General features: G+C 43.2%; 1 protein-coding gene across 1 annotated transcript in view; it reads left to right on the top strand.

Moving 5' to 3' along the window:
* Window positions 1-19,679, top strand: part of Gnl3l (G protein nucleolar 3 like) — a 54,064-nt gene that overhangs the window by 10,543 nt on the left and 23,842 nt on the right. The window contains exons 3-8 of the mRNA XM_070040392.1: window positions 6,751-6,791; window positions 8,155-8,262; window positions 9,688-9,804; window positions 10,728-10,811; window positions 11,905-12,040; window positions 16,634-16,737. Coding sequence (XP_069896493.1) covers window positions 6,751-6,791; window positions 8,155-8,262; window positions 9,688-9,804; window positions 10,728-10,811; window positions 11,905-12,040; window positions 16,634-16,737 — 590 coding nt within the window. The remainder of the gene's footprint in view (window positions 1-6,750; window positions 6,792-8,154; window positions 8,263-9,687; window positions 9,805-10,727; window positions 10,812-11,904; window positions 12,041-16,633; window positions 16,738-19,679) is intronic.

Genomic DNA, 19,679 nt, shown 5'->3' with positions numbered 1-19,679 from the left:
ATGCCCAAAAGTGGGATTGCTGGGTCATAGGGGTGCTCAGTAAATGGTGCTGGCAAAATTGGTTAATCACTTGTAGAAAACTAAAGCTAGATCCTTATATATCACCCTGCACCAGAATCAACTCCAAATGGATCAAAGACCTCGGAGTCAAAGCAGACACTCTGAAAACATTACAGGATGGAGTAGGATAAACCCTAGGTCTCCTTGGCACAGGCCAAAATTTTCTTAAAAGAGACTCAGAAACACAACAAATCAAAGAAAGGTTGGACAAATGGGATTGCATGAAATTGCAGAGCTTCTGCATGGCAAAGGACATAGCTAGCAAGATCAATAGAAAGCCCATGGATTGGGAGAAGATCTTCAGTAGTCATACAACGGACAAGGGTCTCATCTCTAAAATATACCTGGAACTCAAAAAATTAAATCCCCCAACAACAAATTTTCAAGGAAGGGCTGGGATGTAGCTCAGTGGCAAAGCGCTTGCCTAGCAAGTGCAACGTCCTGGGTTCGATCCCCAGTACCAAAAAAGAAAAGACAAAAAAAATACAGTTAAAAAAAAAAAAAACCAAACAAATTTTCAAGGAAACAACTGCCCGATAAATAAGTGGGCTAAAGACTTAAACTTCTCTGAAGAGGAAAGAAGGCTGGCCAGTAGACACATGCAGAAATGCTCAACCCCCCTAGCCATAAAAGAAATGCAAATCAAAACAGCATTGAGATACCACCTCACCCCAGTTAGAATGGCTATAATCAAGAACTCTAATAACAGCAGATGCTGGAGGGGATGTTGGTGGGAGTGTAAACTTGTTCAACCACTTTGGAAAGCAGTATGGAGGTTCCTCAAAAGACTCCACCAGCTTTATTATTTTTTTATTGTTTTGCTGGTTGTGGGGCCTGAACTCTGGGCCTGGGCGCTGTCCTTCAGCTCTTTAGCTCAAGGCTAGCACTCTACCACTTGAGCCACAGTGCCACTTCTGGCTTTTTCTGCTTATGTGGTGCTGAGGAATCAAACCCAGGGCCTCATGCATGCAAGGCAAGCGCTCTACCACTGAGTCACCTTCCTAGCCCCTATTTTTTTTTAAACAGAGAAGTACACATATTCATTATGACACAATATGTTTGGTCATATTTCTACAAAATGTCTGGTTAAATTTCTATTTGTTGTTTGTTTCCTATTGTTTATTTTTGTTAAACTGATGAAGTTTTAAATTGTTTAAATAGGGATACAGGTTGACCCATTACAACCATGAAATGTACAAGACACTGTCAAAAAACAAACTTACAATTTTTTGGGGGGGAGTGGGGAGGGGGAAGGGGAAGGGGTAGGGCCTGGCAGGGAAGGGAGTGTAGTTGTGGAAATGGGAGGGAAGAGATGGTAGGGGAGAAACAAAGGAGGAGGCAACAATGCTTGATAAGAAATGTACTCATTACCTTGCTCATGTGATTGTAACCCCTCTGTACAGTATTTTCACAATAAAATCTTAAATTAAAAAAAAAATCCTCTACCAGTAGTTAAAATTACATTAAGAATTGCATTTTTTTTTCTTTTGGTCATGGGTCTTGAACTCTGGGCCTGGGCACTTTCCCTGTGCTCTTCAGCTCAAGGCCAGTGCTCTACTGCTTGAGTTTTCTGAGTGGTTTATTGGAGGTAGTCTCAAGGACTTTCCTGCTTGGGCTGACTTTTAACTGTGATCCTCATATCTCAGCCTCCTGAGTAGCTAGGATGACAGGCGTGAGCCACCAGCACCCACTAAGAATTGCATTCTTATTTGTATCAAACATAATTAAATCTACATTTCTGTATTATGTTAAATAACAGCTATTTTGATCCTGCCTTTCCAGAGTGAAATCTTTAACATGCTTTTGCTTTTCCAATGCCTGTCACTTCATTCTAGGAATTTGTTGAAATTGGTGCTTTGGTTTTCCGGTAGCCCCCTGCAATATGCTTTCTGGATTTTAAGAGTCCTTTCTGTTTTCCTTTTTCTTTTTCTTTGTGCTGAATTTAAAGTGCTTGAGCTCAAGACTCTATGTTCTTACTTGGCTCTCTCCCCTCCTAGCACTTTACTACTTGAGCCATACATCTACTTCTAGCTTTTTGGTGGTTAATTGGAGATAAGGGTCTCACAGCTTTTTCTGCCCAGGCTGGCTTCGAACTTCTATCCTCAAATTTCAGTTTTCTGAGTAGCTAGGATTATAGGTGTGAGTCACTGGTGGTTTGGCCGGGAGTCTGTGTGTATGCTGGTCCTGGGGCTTGAACTCAGGGCCTGAGTACAGTCCTGAGTTTTTTGCTCAAGGCTAATGTTCCACCACTTGAGCCATAGCACTACTTCTGACTATTTTTGGTGATAAAAGATTCACAGATTTTCCTCCTGGTGCTGGCTTTGAACCATAATCCTCAGATCTCATCATCCTGACTAGCTAGCTTTACAGGCTCAAGCCATCATACTCAGCTGAGTCCTTTTTAAATACATCTTATAGTTTTTAGCCATATCTCTGGTTTCCTTTCCTAGGCTTTATGATAAATTTAATACACTTTTTGCATTTTTATACTTATATTACTAATGAAGGGGAGAGGATTTCATTGTGAGATTCCTCACTTTTTCAATTTTTTGGGGGGGGGGTTCCGGTCATGGGACCTGAACTCTGGGCCTGAGCGCTGTCCCTCAGCTCTTCAGCTCAAGGCTAGCGCTCTACCACTTGAGCCACAGCGCCACTTCCGGCTTTTTTCTTTTTTGCTTATGTGGTGCTGAGGAATCGAACCCAGGGCCTCATGCATGCAAGGCAAGCGCTCTACCACTGAGCCACCTTCCCAGCCCCTCCTCACTTTTTTATAGCATATTTCAATCAGTCTAAATCTCTCCCCCATCTCCTTTTTCCTTCCTAAGACAATTTAAACAAGTTTCATTTTATTTGAATTCACGTAAGCAATAATTTACTTTGACCATAATTATCCTCATTCATCCTTAATACACTTATTGCCTATCACTGTTTACTTTGTTATCTTTGATGTGTGTGTGCTGGTACTGTGGCTTGAACTCAGGGCTCTTGCTCTCACTTGGCTTTTTTATTCAAGATGACATTCTACCGCTTGAGCCATACCACTTGAGCCGTTTAATTATCATTATTATTTTTAGTGTTGGGGTTTGAAGCTGGGCCCTTGTGCATGTTAATCACATGCCCTACCACTGAGCAACATCCTTAGTCCTATTTTTCCCCTCTCTGTAGTATTACCAGAAAGGAGCAAAGGTGGTAATCTTTGTTATTGTTGTTTTTGGTCGGTCATGGAGTTTGAACTCTGGGCCTGGGTGCAGTCCCTCAGCTCTTCAGATCAAGGTGAGTGCTCTACCACTTGAGCTACAGCATCACTTCCAGTTTTCTGATAGTTAATTGGAGATAAGAGTGTCACGGACTTTGCTGACCTGGCTGACTTTGAACCTCCATCCTCAGATCTCAGTCTCCTGAATAGCTAGGATTACAGACGTGAGCCACCAGCGCCCAGCTAAAGGTGGTAATCTTTGTACACTTGAAAATGTCTTTTATTTTCATGTAAGAGGGATCTATTGAGCTGGGCAGGAAAGTCTGTGAGACTCTTATCTCCAATAAACCACCAGAAAACCAGAAGTGGTACTGTGGCTCAAGTGGTAGAATATTAGCTTTGAGCTGAAGGGCTGAGTGACAGCGCCCAGGCCCAGAGTTCAAGCCCCACAACTGACAAAAAAAATGATCTATTGGTCAGTTAGGGAATTTGATGTGCAACATGTTCCCTTTTCTTAGAAATTTTGTACAAGCTCAACATCCCTAACCCAATGCTCCAAAATTTGAAACTTAAAGTGTCAGCATGGTGCCACAAATGGAAAATTCCACACTTTGAACTTTGGTCTCATGCACAAAATTACTGAGAATATTATATAAAATTACCTTCAGGTTATGTACATAAGGCGTATGTGTGAAACATAAATTCGTCTCTTCAAGATATCTCAATCTGTATATATGACTATTCGAGAGTCTGAAAATATCCAAATCTGAACTTTTTTTTTAAAATGCTGATACTGGGGTTTGAAATCATGGCATGGTGCTCTTGCTTGATTTTTTTCACTAAAGGTAGGTGCTCTATTACTTGTGATTAAGAGTCACAGATTTTTGTTCCCAGGCTGGCTTTGAACCTTGATCCTCAGATCTAAGCCTCCTGATAGCTAGGACTACAGGTGTGAGCCACCAGCCCCTGGCTAAAATCAGACATTTCTGATTCCAAGTATAAGGGGTAAGCGATTCAATTTGTAATGATTTTTCTTTTGTCTTAAGTATTCCAGGTTGTAGCTTTCAGAAGGCTGTTTGCTTTTCTTTTGTTGGAAGGTCTTGCCATGGAAGCTTATAATAAAATTTTTCTTTTTCTATGGAGTTCAGATCTCTAGAGAGGGTGTGAATTTGACTTTTTTTCTCCAAGGTTGCTTTGAACCTTAGTCCTTTCAACTAACCTTCCTGAATAGGTAGCATTATAGATGAGAGCCACTGGCGTCCAGTCTTTCCCTCTTTCTGTTTCTCTCTGTCCTGGGCGTTGAACCTCAGACATTTCACATACTAGTCACATGGCCTGCCACTGAGCATTGTCCCCAGACCAATGTTGCTAATCTTTATCTTTCTTATCTGAAACCTCATATATGTCTTCATTAATATAAAGGACTTATCATTTAGCAAAATCACTGCGTCTCCATTTGTACCTTTTTATTTTACTGATATTGAGCCTTAAACTCAGGGCCTCATATTCTCTCTCTCTCTTTTTTTTTGGGGGGGAGGTTGTGGGGCTTGAACTCTGGGCCTGGGCACTGTCCCTCAGCTCTTCAGCTCAAGGCTAGTGCTCTACCACTTGAGCTACACAGCATCACTTCCTGTTTTCTGGTGGTTTATTGGAGATAAGGGTTTCATGAGCTTTCCTGTCTGGGCTGGTTTTGAACCGCAATCCTCAGATCTCAGCCTCCTGAGTAGGATTACAGGCGTGGCACCTGGCCCTCAAATTCTCTTGATTGGCTTTTTCACTCAAGGTTGGTGCTTTACCATCTGGTCCACACCTCCACTACTAGCATTTTGATGATTAGTTTGAGATAAGAGTTGAATGGGCTTTTCTGCCCTGGCTGGCTTTTGACTGGGATCCTTGGATCACCTCCTGAGAACCTAGGATTACAAGCATGAGCTACCAGTGTCTGACTCATTTGTACTTTTTTTTTCTTTTTTGCTAGCACTCTACGACTTGAGCCACAGCACCACTTCTTGTACCTTTAGTTCTTGTTGTTTAGATATAATTAACTTTTCCATGTTTAAATGTTCTGTTTTCATTCATAATTGTATTTCTTTGGCTTTTTATTCTAAGTAAACTTCCTCTCTTGGTCTTCTAGTGTATTATTTTACTTAGCAGTGTCTGTTCTGTTTTATTTATTTTTTTTAAACTACATCTATTGCACTTTTATTCAGTATCAATTTTGGGGTCTTTTATTTCCTCAGACCATACTGTACACATTCAGAATAACTTGTGTAGTAACAGACTATAGAAATGATCCCTGAAAGTACAGCTGTAATTTTTGGGGAATCTTCCACAGTTGAAGTATCTTCTTGAATTTCCTCAAGGATTTGTCACAATATTTAAGTTCTGTTTCCTATATTAACTTAGCATCAGTGTGAGCTACCCAATGTGTTTGTGCAGCCTGCTTTGTGTGTGTGTGTATTTGAAACTGCTCTTGTATTTGTTGTGTGTATTCTGAGCTTCTATAACCGCCCCCCCCCCCAGGAATTTAGTCCCTTGAAGGTGGGGAGAATTAAGGGAAACTGTTCTTCTCCTCAGAGGCCAGCTGTGAAGGGGATGACAGATGGGACTTTGAAGCCAGGAGAGGCCTCTTAAGTTCCTGGGCTTTTTTAAGGCATGATGGTATCTGAGGGAGGCAGCAGTTGAGCTGAGTAGGTAGTATGCTGTTGGAGGCAGTAAACTGAAACAGGTTCAACAGCAAGGGATTGTTCGTGTGTGTGTGTGTGTGTGTGTGTGTGTGTGTGTGTGTGTGTGTGTGTGTGTGTGTGTGTGTGTGTGTGAGTGTGTGTGAGTGTGTGTGTGTGTAACAATTATATATACTATATTAACATATACTGGTATGTATTAATACATAATAGGCAGTATAGCTATAATTATACATATGAAATTATATCGATATATAATTATATCGATATAATTTTATATATGTATATCTCTAAGTATTTGTACAAAGGAGTTGCCATTCCATGAAGTAGTATATAAATACTCCATCTTAATCAGTGTCACCCTTTTCATCATTCTCCCCCATCCCTCCCAACCCACCCCTTCCTTCAAGGGATAGTTCTTTCTGCACAAGCTGAGGTTTATCCCCAAGGTTTAGCTTCCTAGGATTTTGCACATCACCTTTCTGTTGCTGCTAGCTCCTTTACCTCATCTCTAGCCCTGAAACTGTTGAGATGCTGTAAGTAGACATTTGGGGCTCAGGGTGGAGCAGGAGACCCAAGCACTTATTCAGGCTACTCTGTAGAATTTTCTTCTGAATTGTTTGCATTTGCTTTGGAATAACTCTATAAACATAAATATGAAGTGCTTCCATTTGTGTCTCTTGTCTTGTGTTTGATACAGACAGACATGGTGTTTGAGGTATCCTAGGTTCTCATGGTGTGTCCTGACCTTGATTAGGTTGTTAGCACACATTGGATAGGTAGATGATGACTCTTTGTTTTATTTTGCAGAAAATAAAAAGCCAGGTAAAGGGTCCAAAGTCTGTAAGAAGGTAAGTTGGCTCTACCTTCAGGTGATGTATGCCTATTCCTGGGGGACAGGCCAGCAGATATGACTCTGGGAAGAACACCATATTAGAATGAACACAGCTGACTTTTTTTTGGGGGGGGCAGCAGAGAGTCAGCAGCATGCATTAATTTTTTTTTTTTTGCCAGTCATGGTCCCTGAACTCTGGGCCTGGGCGCTGTCCTTCAGCTCTTCAGCTCAAGGCTAGTACTCTACCACTTGAGCCACAGCGCCACTTCCGGCTTTTTCTGCTTATGTGGTGCTAAGGAATCGAACCCAGGGCCTCATGATGCAAGGCAAGCACTCTACCACTGAGCCACCTTCCCAGCCCCATGTATTAAATTTTTACCATACACGTACACATACTGCTTTGTGCTTGATTTAACTTGGTAGGGACTTTTTTAATTTTAGTACTGGGACTTGAACTCAGGGTCTGAGAACTTTCCCTTAGATTTTTTTCACTTAAGGCTGGTGCTCTGCTACTTGAGCCACAGCTCCATTTCTGGCTTTCTGCTGGTTAATTGGAGATAAGAGTTTCATAAACTTTCCTGCCTGGGCTGGCTTTGAGCCATGATCCTCATATTTCAGCCTCCCAAGTAACTAGGATTGCAGGTGTGGGCCACTGGCACCCAGCTGGTAGGGATTATCATCATCCTTATTTTTATTTTCTTTGCTGGAGATGGAATCCAGGCTTTGAACCGTGATCCTCAGATTTCAGCCTCCTGAGTAGCTAGGATTACAGGCATGAGCCACCAGTGCCCAGCTACAGTGATAATTTTTCTTTCTTTTTTCTTTCTTTTTGGTTGGTCATGGGGCGTGAACTCTGGGTCTGGGCACTGTCCCTCAGCTCTTCAACTCAAGGCTAGCGCTCTACCACTTGAGCCACAGCACCACTTCCAGCTATTTCTGCTTATGTGGGGCTGAGAAATCAACCCAGGGCTCCATGCATGCAAGGCAAACACTCTACCACTGAGCCACCTTCCCAGCCCTGATAATTTTTATTTCTAACAAGTTTCCAATGTGTCCAAAGACCACATTTCAGGATCTATGTGTCAAGAAAGTATTTCCTGTCTCTTTGAAGCTTTCTCAGCCACCCTTGCATCCTGCCCTTCCCCTCCATGTGCCCCCACCCTTTCCTAGACTCTTTAGTCAGGTCCTACTTGGCTGGGGAGAACAGGCCTCTCTCTCCCTAGGACAGACAGCAGGGCCATTTTTGTCCACTCCTTCCTTCCCCTCTTCCCCCACAACTATACTTCTCTGGCAGCTTTAATCCCTGCTCTTTTGGCTCTAGGGAGATTTCCACAGGTTTATCAGCTCTGCTTGCTTTTCTTCTCTTGCATGGTAACCAGCCTGCAAAGCAAAATGGGAAGAAAGCAACCTCCAGAGGGTCCTCAGCCTTCCAGCTTGTTCATGGCAATGATCACACCAGTCGGGAGGCTGAGTTAAAGAAGAAGAGGGTAAGCCTTTTACCTTGGAAGCTGGGGAGGCTAGTTTGAATGCCAGGTCTGCAGAAGTGTTTGCTAGAAGAGTAGAGGCCAGAGTTGGTAGGATACTGGAGGCTCTTTGTGAATGGTTGAAGTGAGGGGGTGTCACCTTGATACTGGATTTAAGGGTCTCCATTTTGGGACATTTCCTCTCCCTTCCTCATTCATTGCATTGGATTATGCTTTCTTTGAGGCATAATTTTTCTTTTTTCTTTTTTTTTTGGGGGGTCCGGTCGTGGGGCCTGAACCCTGGGCCTGGGCGCTGTCCCTCAGCTTTTCAGCTCAAGGCTGGTGCTCTACCACTTGAGCCACAGCGCCACTTCTGGCTTTTCTCTTTTTTGTTTATGTGGTGCTGAGGAATTGAACCCAGGGCCTCAGGCATGCAAGGCAAGCGCTCTACCACTGAGCTACCTTCCCAGCCCCTTGAGGCATAATTTTTAACTTTGTCGTCTCATGCTCTTTTACCAACCTTTTCTAGTCTCTTTTGCTGTTCTTTCCTCTTCCTGTTTTTGCTTATTTGTTGAGGCAGTGCCTCATTATCTTGTTTAGTCAGGCCTTAAATTCTGGGCTCCAAGAATTCTTCTTACTCAGCCTCCTGAGTAACTGGGACTACAAATGTGCACAACTACACCTGGCTTCCTCTTTCTGCTTTCAGAATGATGGCACATTCCAGGACCTTGGCTCTTTTTATGCATCTGATACTAAGTAGTTCCCTCTGCCTATAATACATTCTCTCCATGCTTTATATACCACCCCCTATTTTTTGTGCTAGTACCGTGGCTTGAACTCAGTGCTTTTTTTTGCTTGGCTTTTTTGCTCAAAGCAGACTTTACAATTTGAGCCACACTTCTACTTCTGACTTTTCTTTTTGGTGCTGATCCTGGGGCTTGAACTCACTGTCCCTAAGTTTCTTTTGCTCAGGGCTAACATTCTGCCACCTGAGCCTCCGCTGCACTTCCAGCTTATTTTTTTGTAATTTTAGTGGAGATAAGAGTCTCACAGACTTTCCTGCCTGAGCTGGCTTGGAACTGTGATCCTCAGCTCTGTCTCCTGAGTAGCTAAGAGTACAGGCGTGAGCCACTAATGCCCAACTCAAATAGCTTTACACACACACACACGCACGCACGCACGCACGCACGCACGCACGCACGCACGCACGCACGCACGCACGCACGCACGCACGCACACACACACACACACACACACACACAGAGTTTTTTCCTCTTTGCTACTCTCCATCACTTCATCTGTCTGGCCTTTTCTTCTCAAATACTATCTTCTATTGTCCTGCTTGCTCCCCTCCCACCTTTGCTTTGTCCATGCCGTTTCTTCCACCTGTTACCCATCCCTTCTGCTGCAGACCCAGTCAGCTATAGTCGCAGTATGTTTACTTGTTAGGTTGAGGAGATGAGGGAGAAGCAGCAAGCAGCTCGGGAGCAAGAGAGACAGAGACACAGAACCATGGAGAGCTACTGTCAGGATGTCCTGAAACGCCAGGAGGAGTTTGAACGCAAGGTAAGAACAGCCTTTGGCCCTGGGTGGGAATGAATAATGTGGGTTTACTGTTCCACTGAAGGAAAAGGAAGGTTGGTGTGGGGAGGAGGGGGAGAATGAGTGAAGAGAGGAAAGAAATCAGGGGGATCAGAGGAGGGAGGATGAGAGGGAGTCTTACCCATGACAGCACATTCCTGGAGAATGCTTTTCTCATATTTGAACCCCAAAGATTGGAAAGTGGGTGGGAGAAGGGGGACAGGAGAGCATGAAGGGATTGAGAGAGAGGCCTGTGTGAGGGTTTCAACTTCCTTCTGGGCCTTCTTGCTGCCTGCTGGCATCTGTTCTTGTCTTACACATAGAATATGCACCTGCCAGCTCAGGCTTGCTTCTCTGAATTCCAGTACAGATTTTGACTCCCCCGTCCCATGCTTGCCATAGATTGTTTTTCTCACAACTCTTCTGTCACATCCCTCTCTTACATATAGGCCTGGGCACACTCAGCCTCTCCTCTGGCTGGTGCTCGAATCTGCACATGCATACACACTGGCACATGCCAGAACCATGTGTGTCTGTCTACACTTGTTCTACTTCTCAACATTTTTGGTTCATCAAAATTACTTTTAGGTGGGCTGAGACTTAATGGCTTTCCCAGCCTTCTGTGCTTTTCAAAGCCAGGGTTTGCTCACTTTGTGTTTCTCTAATCTTTCTCTCTCCCTCTCCTTCTCCCTTTCTCTTCCTGCTCTCCCCCTTCCTCTTTCCCCTCACCCTCTCCCCCTTCCTCTCCTTCTCACTTTCCCTCACCCCTGCTCTCCTCTTCTCCCTCCTCCCTCCCCCTTTCTCTCCTTCTTGCTCCTTTTCCCCCCTCCCCTCCTTTACCCTCTCCTCCTGTTCCCACTCTCCTGACCCCACCCCCATTTTCTCCTTTCTCTTTTTTTCTCCTTTAGGAGGAAGTTTTGCAGGAATTAAATATGTTTCCTCAGCTGGATGATGAAGCAACACGAAAGGCTTATTACAAGGAATTCCGTAAGGTACAGGGACCCATTCCTTAAGGTCCTTTGTGAAAAGTAAAAGGTACTGATCTATTTCCTTCCTTCCTTCCTTCCTTCCTTCCTTCCTTCCTTCCTTCCTTCCTTCCTTCCTTCCTTCCTTCCTTCCCTCCCTCCCTCCCTCCCTCCCTCCCTCTCTCTCTCCCTCTCTCTCTCTTTCTCTCTCTCTCTCTCTTTCTCCCTCTTTCTCCCTCTCCCTCTCTCCCTCTCTCTCTCTTTCTCTTTCTCTCTTTCTTTCTTTCTCTTTCTTTCTTTCTTTCTTTCTCTCTTTCTCTCTTCCTTTCTCTTTCTTTCTCTCTTTCTCTCTCTTCCTTTCTCTTTCTTTCTCTCTTTCTCTCTCTTCCTTTCTCCTTCCTTTCTCTCTTTCTCTTTCTTTCTTTCTTTCTTTCTTTCTTTCTTTCTTTCTTTCTTTCTTTCTTTCTTTCTTTCTTTCTTTCTTTCTTTCTTTCTTTCTTTCTTTCTTTCTTTCTTTCTTTCTTTCTTTCTTTCTTTCTTCTGTGCTAGCACTTAGGTTTGAATCCAAGGCCTGGGTGCTGTCCTTTAGCTTTTTCAGCTCAAGGCTGGCACTCTGCCACTTGAGCCATACTTCCACTTTTGGCTTTTCTTTACCAGGTCTGGGACTTGAACTCAGGGCTTGGGCACTGTTCCTGAGCTGTTCTTTGCTCAAGGCTAGCACTCTATCATTTGAACCACAGTACCACTTCTGGCTTTTTCTGTTTATGTTATGTGGTACTGAGCAATTGAACCCAGGGCTTTATACATGCTAGGCAAGCACTCTACCACATTCCCAGCCCCAACTTCTGGCTTTTTGGTGGTTAATTGGAATTAAGAATCTCACAGACTTTTCTGTCCTGGCTGGCTTTGAACTGTGATCCTCAGCTCTTAATTTCTGAGTAGCTAAGATTGTAGGCCTGAGCCAGCAGTGCCTGGCCCAATCAATTTTCATTTCTTCATTTCTTTTTTTTTCCCCCTGACTGACCTTTTTCCCTTGATGACCTTTTCTTAGATGGGCTCAAGTGCTTGCTACATAGTCTGTTTCCTATCTTCTGCCTCTCTTCTGTTCTTTGGCCTGCAGGTGGTAGAATACTCTGATGTGATTCTGGAAGTCCTGGATGCCAGAGACCCATTAGGCTGCCGGTGTTTCCAAATGGAGGAGACTGTCCTGCGGGCAGAAGGCAACAAGAAGCTAGTCTTGGTCTTGAACAAGATTGGTAGGTGTTGGGGCAGGATTGGGTAAGTTAAGGAAGAGATTAGACCTTCTTGAAAGACTAGCTTGGACCAGATAGTAAGGCCCAGCAACTTGAGGGTCCTAATTATACAAGGTAAGAATTCTTGTTTGAATTTTCAAAGGCAGGAATGTAATCTGAAGACACACAGATTGTAGCACAAAAGGAAGAGGGAGCTCAAACCTATTTTATTTTTGGGCTCCTTTTCTTGATATTTTGAGCCATTCTGCAATTGCACAGTCAAAAAGAATACCCTTCCCCCAAACTGGAGACCAAAATTAGGGTAGAAAAGCATATGTGCTTCAAGGAGTCACTGAGGTCTGGGTCTCAGTCCACCTCTGCTATTCTCTTTGAGCTATTGGACAAGTCATGTCACTTCAAAGAGCTTCTAGTTTTGTAACTATGAAATGAACCATGAATGTCTGAGCCTTAGAGGTTTGTTGAATTAATGATAAAGTGCTTGGTACACAAACCAGTTCATCAGTGATAGCCATTCTTGTGATGATCTTGTGATTGTCTTTATTTATTTATTTTTGTGCTAGTCCTGGGGCTTGAACTCTGGGTCTGAGCACTGTTCCTAAGCCTTTTTTGCTCAAAGCTGATGTTCTGTCACTGAACCACAGCTCTGTTTCCAGCTTTTTGGTAGTTAATTGGAGATAGAAGTCTCACAGAACTTTCCTGCCTGGGCTGGCTTTGAACAGAGATTCTCAGATCTCAGGCTCCTAAGTATCTAGGATTAGATGCATGAACCATCAGTACTCAAATGTCTTGTCTTTTTTTTTTTTTTTTTGGTGCTAGTACTAGGGTTTGAATTCAGGCCCTCACACTTTTGCTTGGCTTTTTTGCTCACGGCTTGTGCTCTTATCACTTGAGTCATACTTCCACTTCTGGCTATTTGATGATTAATTGGTCATAAGAATCTCATGGAGAGGCTGGGAATGTGGTAAGCATGCTTGCCTCACATGCATGATGCCCTGGGTTTGATCCCTGTTACCACATAGACAGAAAAAGAAAAGCAGGAAGTGGCGCTGCGGCTCAAGTGTTAGAGTGCTAGGAAGGTGGCTCAGTGGTAGAGTGCTTGCCTTATATGCATGAGGCCCTGGGTTCAATTCCTCACCACATAAGCAGAAAAAGTCAGAAGTGGCGCTGTGGCTCAAGTGGTTAGAGCGCTAGCCTTGAGCTGAAGAGCTGAGGGACAGCGCCCAGGCTCAGAGTTCAAGCCCCATCACTGACCAAAAAAAAAAAAAAAAGCTCAGTGACAGTGCCCAGGCCATGAGTTCAAGCCCCAGGACTGGCCCCTCCAAAAAAGAACCTCATGGATTTTTTTCTGCTTGAGTTGGCTTTGAACCTTGATCCTCAGATCTCAGCCTCCTAAAGAGTTAGGATTTTACAGACCAGAGCAATACATATCTGACTTATCTCTTCCCTCGCCTTTTTTTTTTTTTTTTTTGGGTTCCAGTCGTGGGGCCTGAACTCTGGGCCTGGGTACTGTCCCTCAGCTCTTCAGCTCAAGGCTAGCGCTCTACCACTTGAGCCACAGCGCCACTTCCGGCTTTTTTCTTTTTGCTTATGTGGTGCTGAGGAATCGAACCCAGGGCCTCTTTTTTTTTTTGGGGTGGGGTCCGGTCATGGGGCCTGAACTCTGGGCTTGGGCGCTGTCCCTCAGCTCTTCAGCTCAAGGCCAGCGCTCTACCACTTGAACCACAGCGCCACTTCCGGTTTTTTTCTTTTTTGTTTATGTGGTGCTGAGGAATCGAACCCAGGGCCTCAGGCATGCAAGGCAAGCGCTCTACCACTGAGCCACCTTCCCAGCCTATCCCTTACTTTTTTGTTAAATGTGTTAATATGCACAATACAATTTTGTGTGAGTAAATTAAATTTAGCTCTGGATGAGAGTGACTCATGCCTGTGATGCTAACTACTTAGGAGGTTGAGATCTGAGGATTGCAATTCAAAGTCAGCCTGGAAAGACAAACTCAAAAGATTCATATCAGTTAACCACCAAAAAGTTGGAAGTGGCATTGTGGCTCAAGTGGTAGAGCACTAGCCTTGAGCACAAAAGTTTAGGGCCAGTGGCCAGGCTCTAATTCAAACCCTTGGAGTGGCACAAAAATCATTCAAATTCAGTCTAGATACTATAATGAAATGAACAAACATTTGTCGACAACTTAATGCTCAAATAAGACATGAGTTCACAAAAATATAGCAAACTTTACCAGCACCACCAAAAATTTTTCACCCTGTGATCCAGGTGAAACAAAATAGGTAGAGTCAGTTGGCTTTCAGGATGAGTTTGCTGATCTGTCATGGTACCACTGGATCTCCTCTCAAGGAAATACAGGTGCTAACTTAGGCTTACAGAACTCATATGAAAAGTGCCAAGAGAATAAAATAGGAAGGTGTGTGTTGGTTGTTTGCACGGAGTAACATTACTGTCAAAACAGCCAGTGCCTTGTTGTCACCCTTATCAGAAGTTTTTCTTATGAACAAATATTTAGAAAATTGAAATGATTAAAATCAAAGGAGAGAAAGTCAAATGATTAAAGTCAGTAAAGAGAATTACTGTCCTGACATGTCATTTCTTTAAAGGTATATTAATGTCATTAGGTTTGGTAGGAAAACTAGAATGCAAAGGCAATTGACTACATGGCAATTCCTAGAAAAATGTTGCAATTTGACATTTTGTAAGACTCGAATTTTCATTTCTAGCATGCAAAAGTATGCATTGCTACTGACATAATTGCCCATTACAGTCCTATAATGATCAAACATCATGTGATCAAACATATGCTTCCATGTCAGAAATGAATTAGTGATTTGAGTCCTATATCTAGAAATCATTAACTGGAAGATTTTGGATACATTTATTAACCTCTCTGAATGTTAGGCTTTTTTTTTAAGGTACTGAGGTTTGAATTTAGGGGCTTGCTTTTTTTTTTTTTGGGTCCGGTCATGAGGCTTAAACTCTGGGCCTGGGCGCTGTCCCTCAGCTCTTCAGCTCAGGGCTAGCGCTCTACCACTTGAGCCACAGCACCACTTCCAGCTTTTTTCTTTTTGCTTATGTGGTGCTGAGTAATTGAACCCAGGGCCTCAGGCTTGCAAGGCAAGCGCTCTACCACTGAGCCACCTTCCCAGCCCCAGGGGCTTGCTTTTGTAGGTAAGTGCTCTATCATTTTTCAGGCTCCAGACCAAGTGTTAATTTTACTATTTGTGTGGTCTTTTTTGTGCCAGTACTGGGGCTTTAATTCATGGTCTGGGTGCTGTCCTTTAGCTTCTTTTGCTCAAGGCTAGTGCTCTACCACTTAGGCCACAGCTTCACTTCAGGTTTTTGGGTTTTGGGGTTTTTTTTGTTCAGTCATAGGGCCTCAGCTCTTTAGTGCAAGCAAGGCTAGTGCTCTACCACTTGAGCCACAGAGCGACTTCTAGTTTTCTGTTGGTTAATTGGAGATAAGAGTCTCATGGACTTTCCTGCTCAGGCTGGCTTTGAACTGCAATCCTCAGATCTCAGCCTCCTGAGTAGCTAGGATTACAAGTGTGAGTCACTGGCACCTGCTATTTTTTTTGCCAGTCCTGGGGCTTGAATTCAGGGCCTGGGCACTGTCCCTGAGCTGCTTTTTGCTCAAGGCTAATACTCTACCACTTGAACCACAGCACCACTTGTGGCTATTTCTGTTTATGTGAATGGAACCAAGGTTTCATGCATGCTAGGAAAGCACTCTACCATTAAGCCACATTCCTAGCCTACAGGTTTCTTTTTTTTAAGTGATCAGTTAGAGATAAGACTCTCATGGACTTTTCCTCTTTGGCCTGGCTTTTAACATTCTCAGATCTCAGTTCCTTAGTAGTGAGGATTACAGATGTAAACCATCAGAACCTGCTTTATACTTGTGCTTTTTTCATATTTTTGATTAATATATGTTGTTTACAAAGGAATTTCACTGTGATATTTGCATATAAGTGTATAGTGTACCTCAATCAAATGTACTTTTCCTATATTCTCTCTGTCCTCCTTAAAACAAGTCCAACAGGTTTCATTGTTCAGTTTTCACACTTGTGTGTAAAATACTTCAATCATGTTTATCTCCCCCATATCCTCTCCTTTGATCCTTCCCCCTTCCGGCTGGTACCTAATCCCAAACAATTTGTTTTACATACCTATCATTCATGGAGAGAGCTGTGATACTTGCCTTTCTCAGTCTGTCTTACTGCATTTAACATAATAATCTCTAGTTCCATTGTAGTTTATTCTTGACATGTGACCAAGCATAGATCCAGAGAGAGGATGCAATATTTGGGAGGTCTCTGAAATCCTGACTTGGAAGGCTGATATCTAGGACCAAATAGTTTGTGCATTTTCCTTGAGGGTATATACCCTCATTAGGAAAGGTCAGCTGGTCTCCTAGAGCAGACTGTACCATGTAGCTCAAACTTGAAGACTGGACTGAGACTGACAGGGCTAGTGGAATAACTATTGCCAGGAGGTAAGAATAGCCTTGGGTATGAGTGAGTGAATTTCTGGAATGAACCATGGAAATGATGTCCTCCTTATATAGTCCCATCTGTTCTTGTCTTTCCCAGATCTGGTTCCCAAGGAAGTTGTGGAGAAGTGGCTGGATTACCTTCGCAATGAGCTGCCAACTGTAGCTTTCAAGGCTAGCACCCAACATCAGGTCAAAAATCTGGTAAGCCTGGGGTCAAGGGCATCTAGCCTTCTTCATTATAGTCTGAGGCCAGGGTTGGCGAGTTAATTTATCACTTGGACTGAGTCCTCCAAACTTTCAGTGATTGAATTGGGCTTTCAACTTTTGACGGTTTGCTTTACTGAGTGGCTTTTTTTATGGCCAGTCTTGGGGCTAGAACTCAGGGCCTGGGAACTGTCCCTGAGCTTCTTTTTTGGTCAAGGCTAGCAGTCTACTACTTGAGCAATAGTGCCACTTCTGGCTTTTTCTGTGTTTGTGGTACTCAGGAATTGAACCCAGGGTTTCATGCATGCTTGGCAAGTACTCTACCACTAAGCCACATTCCCAGCCCTGAGTGGCTTCTTTTTATTTGGGGGGGCTTGAACTCTGGGTCTGGGTGCTGCCCCTGAGCTCTTCAGCTTAAGGCAAGCATTCTACCACTTGAACCACAGCGCCAATTCTATTTTCTGGTGATTAATTGGAGATAAGAGTCTCACGAACTTTCCTGCCCAGGCTGGCTTTGAACTGCGATCCTCAGATTTCGGCCTCCTGAATAGCTAGGATTACAGGAGTGGTCCACCAGTGCCTGGCTCCTGAGTGGCTTCTTAATTGTAGTTTCATTTTGTTCCTTGAATTGCTCTTCAGGACATATGTTTTTGGTTTTTGTTTTTCTTTTTAGCTGTAAGTTTAATAAATCCTATCTGCAGATTTGGAAAATACAGTTTAACTGCTTGTTAGTTTTTTTTTGCTTGTTAGCTTTTGAAAACAATATTTACTTGCATTAATTTTCCTCTCTAAACAAGTCATAGCTGCTGGGTGCCAGTGGCTCATGCCTGTAATCTTAGCTACTCAGAGATTGAGATCTGAAGATGGCCATTTAAGCCAACCCAGGCAGTTTGTAGTCAGCCTGGACAGGGATGTTCAATAGATACGATCTCCAGAATAACCAGCAAGAAGCAGGGCTGGTGGGGTGGCTTAACTGCTAAAGTGTCAGTCTAACAAGCACAAAGGCATGGGTTCAGAGACCCTAGTATAAAAAAGATGCATTGTATGCATAAATGGCAAAAGGAATTCAATACCTAAAAAATTAAGAAGAATGAGGTGTGTTGGGAACGGTGGATGAGAATGTTGAAAGGGGTGACATTGATCTAGGCACAGAATTGCTTTGTTGAATGGCACTTTCTTTTGTACAGCTATTTAAAGATAATAAAAATATTAAAAACATTATAGTACTTCCTAATGGTATTATTAATATAGAGATATTTTCCAGTAGGATGCAGGCTCAGTGGTAATAGCACCTGCCTAACAATTGCAAGACCCTGAGTTCTAGCTATGGTACTTAAACTATGTGAACTATACCTTAGTTTCTAGTTTCCAGTTTTTCTTATTGATTGGGTTGATTTTGCTCATATGGGGGCTTGAACTATAGGCCTCTTACTCAGTTTTTTCTGCCCAGAGTTGGTGCTTTATCCACTTGCACCACACTACCACTTCTCTTTTTTTCTGGTTAGATAAAAGAGTCTCCCAGATTTGTCTGCCCTGGTTGGCTTCAAACCTTGATTCTCAGATATCAGCTAGTATTATAGGCTTGAGCCACTGGTTCCTGGCTCAGTTTCTCATTATTATAACCAGTGTGTCCACAGATGCTATTGTGGATGGCTCCTTGGTATGTATGTGAACAGATGTTGGTGTAGGAATGGAGTGGCAGACACTGACAATTGCTCTTCATAATGGCTATACAATTTAGCCTTCTTCCAGTGGGACAAATGAATGTGTTGAGACAGTCTCTTTACATCCTTGCCAATACTTGATGGCATTTAACATTTTTTCCTGTAGACACACCCAATTTTATTACCAGTGGCATGTGATTGATTTCCTCTCAACTCAACATTTTCCAAACTGAAATCCTATATTAATAGGATCAGTCTACATTGAATTTATTTAGATAGCATTACTGTTTAAACCTTTGAGAAACATGATATCTCATTTATAAATGTTTGATCTTCTTTCTGCAGTGGTGGGGATAATAAACACATGGGCTTTGTACATGCTAGGCAAGTGTTCTGTCTCTGAATTTCACATACCACCTCAATTTTGGTCCTTTTTGATGATAAAGATAAAAACATCCTTTTTTTTGTTTTTGTTTCTTTTTTAACTTTTTATTTTTGATTTTTGGGTCCAGTCGTGGGGCCTGAGCTCTGGGCCTGGATGCTGTTCCTCAGCTCTTCAGCTCAAGGCTAGCACTCTACCACTTGAGCCACAGCGCCACTTCCAGATATTTTTTTCTGCTTATGTGGTGCTGAGGAATTGAACCCAGGGCCTCATGCATACAAGGCAAACGCTCTGCCACTGAGCCACCTTCCCAGCCCCCTTTTTTAACTTTTTAAATTATTATTAAATAGTTGTACAAAGAGGTTTTAGTACCACAAGTCAGTTATGAGTACAATGCTTCTTGCCAAGGTCACCCCTTCTTTTGTTCTCCCCCATTTACATCCTTTTGTCCCTACTCACATGTTACCTAGTTTGAATATAATGACTGTATTTGTTTACCCTTCCTCCCTCCATTCCTGTGCTCACCCTTTGTCCCCTAAAGATCTTTGAATCACTGCTTTCTCTTTGTATTCTATCTTAAGTGTATGCCTTTTTTTGGATAGTAACAGGGTTTGAACTCAGGAGCTCATACTTATAAGGAAAGGACTGTACTGCTGAGCCATGCATCTAGCTAGCCCTGTTTTTCACTGGTTATTTTTATTTGGGTCCAGTCGTGGGGCCTGAACTCTGGGCCTGGGCGCTGTCCCTCAGCTCTTCAGCTCAAGGCTAGCGCTCTACCACTTGAGCCACAGCGCCACTTCCGGCCTTTTTCTTTTTGCTTATGTGGTGCTGAGGAATCGAACCCAGGGCCTCATGAATGCCAGGCAAGCGCTCTACCACTGAGCCACCTTCCC

The sequence above is a fragment of the Dipodomys merriami genome, unplaced genomic scaffold, assembly GCF_024711535.1.
Source record: "Dipodomys merriami isolate MVZ:Mamm:240054 unplaced genomic scaffold, mDipMer1.0.p SCAF_3, whole genome shotgun sequence".
In the NCBI taxonomy this organism is placed as follows: domain Eukaryota; kingdom Metazoa; phylum Chordata; class Mammalia; order Rodentia; family Heteromyidae; genus Dipodomys; species Dipodomys merriami.
Note: the sequence above shows the minus strand (reverse complement) of the source record. Positions and strands in the feature narration are given on the sequence as shown.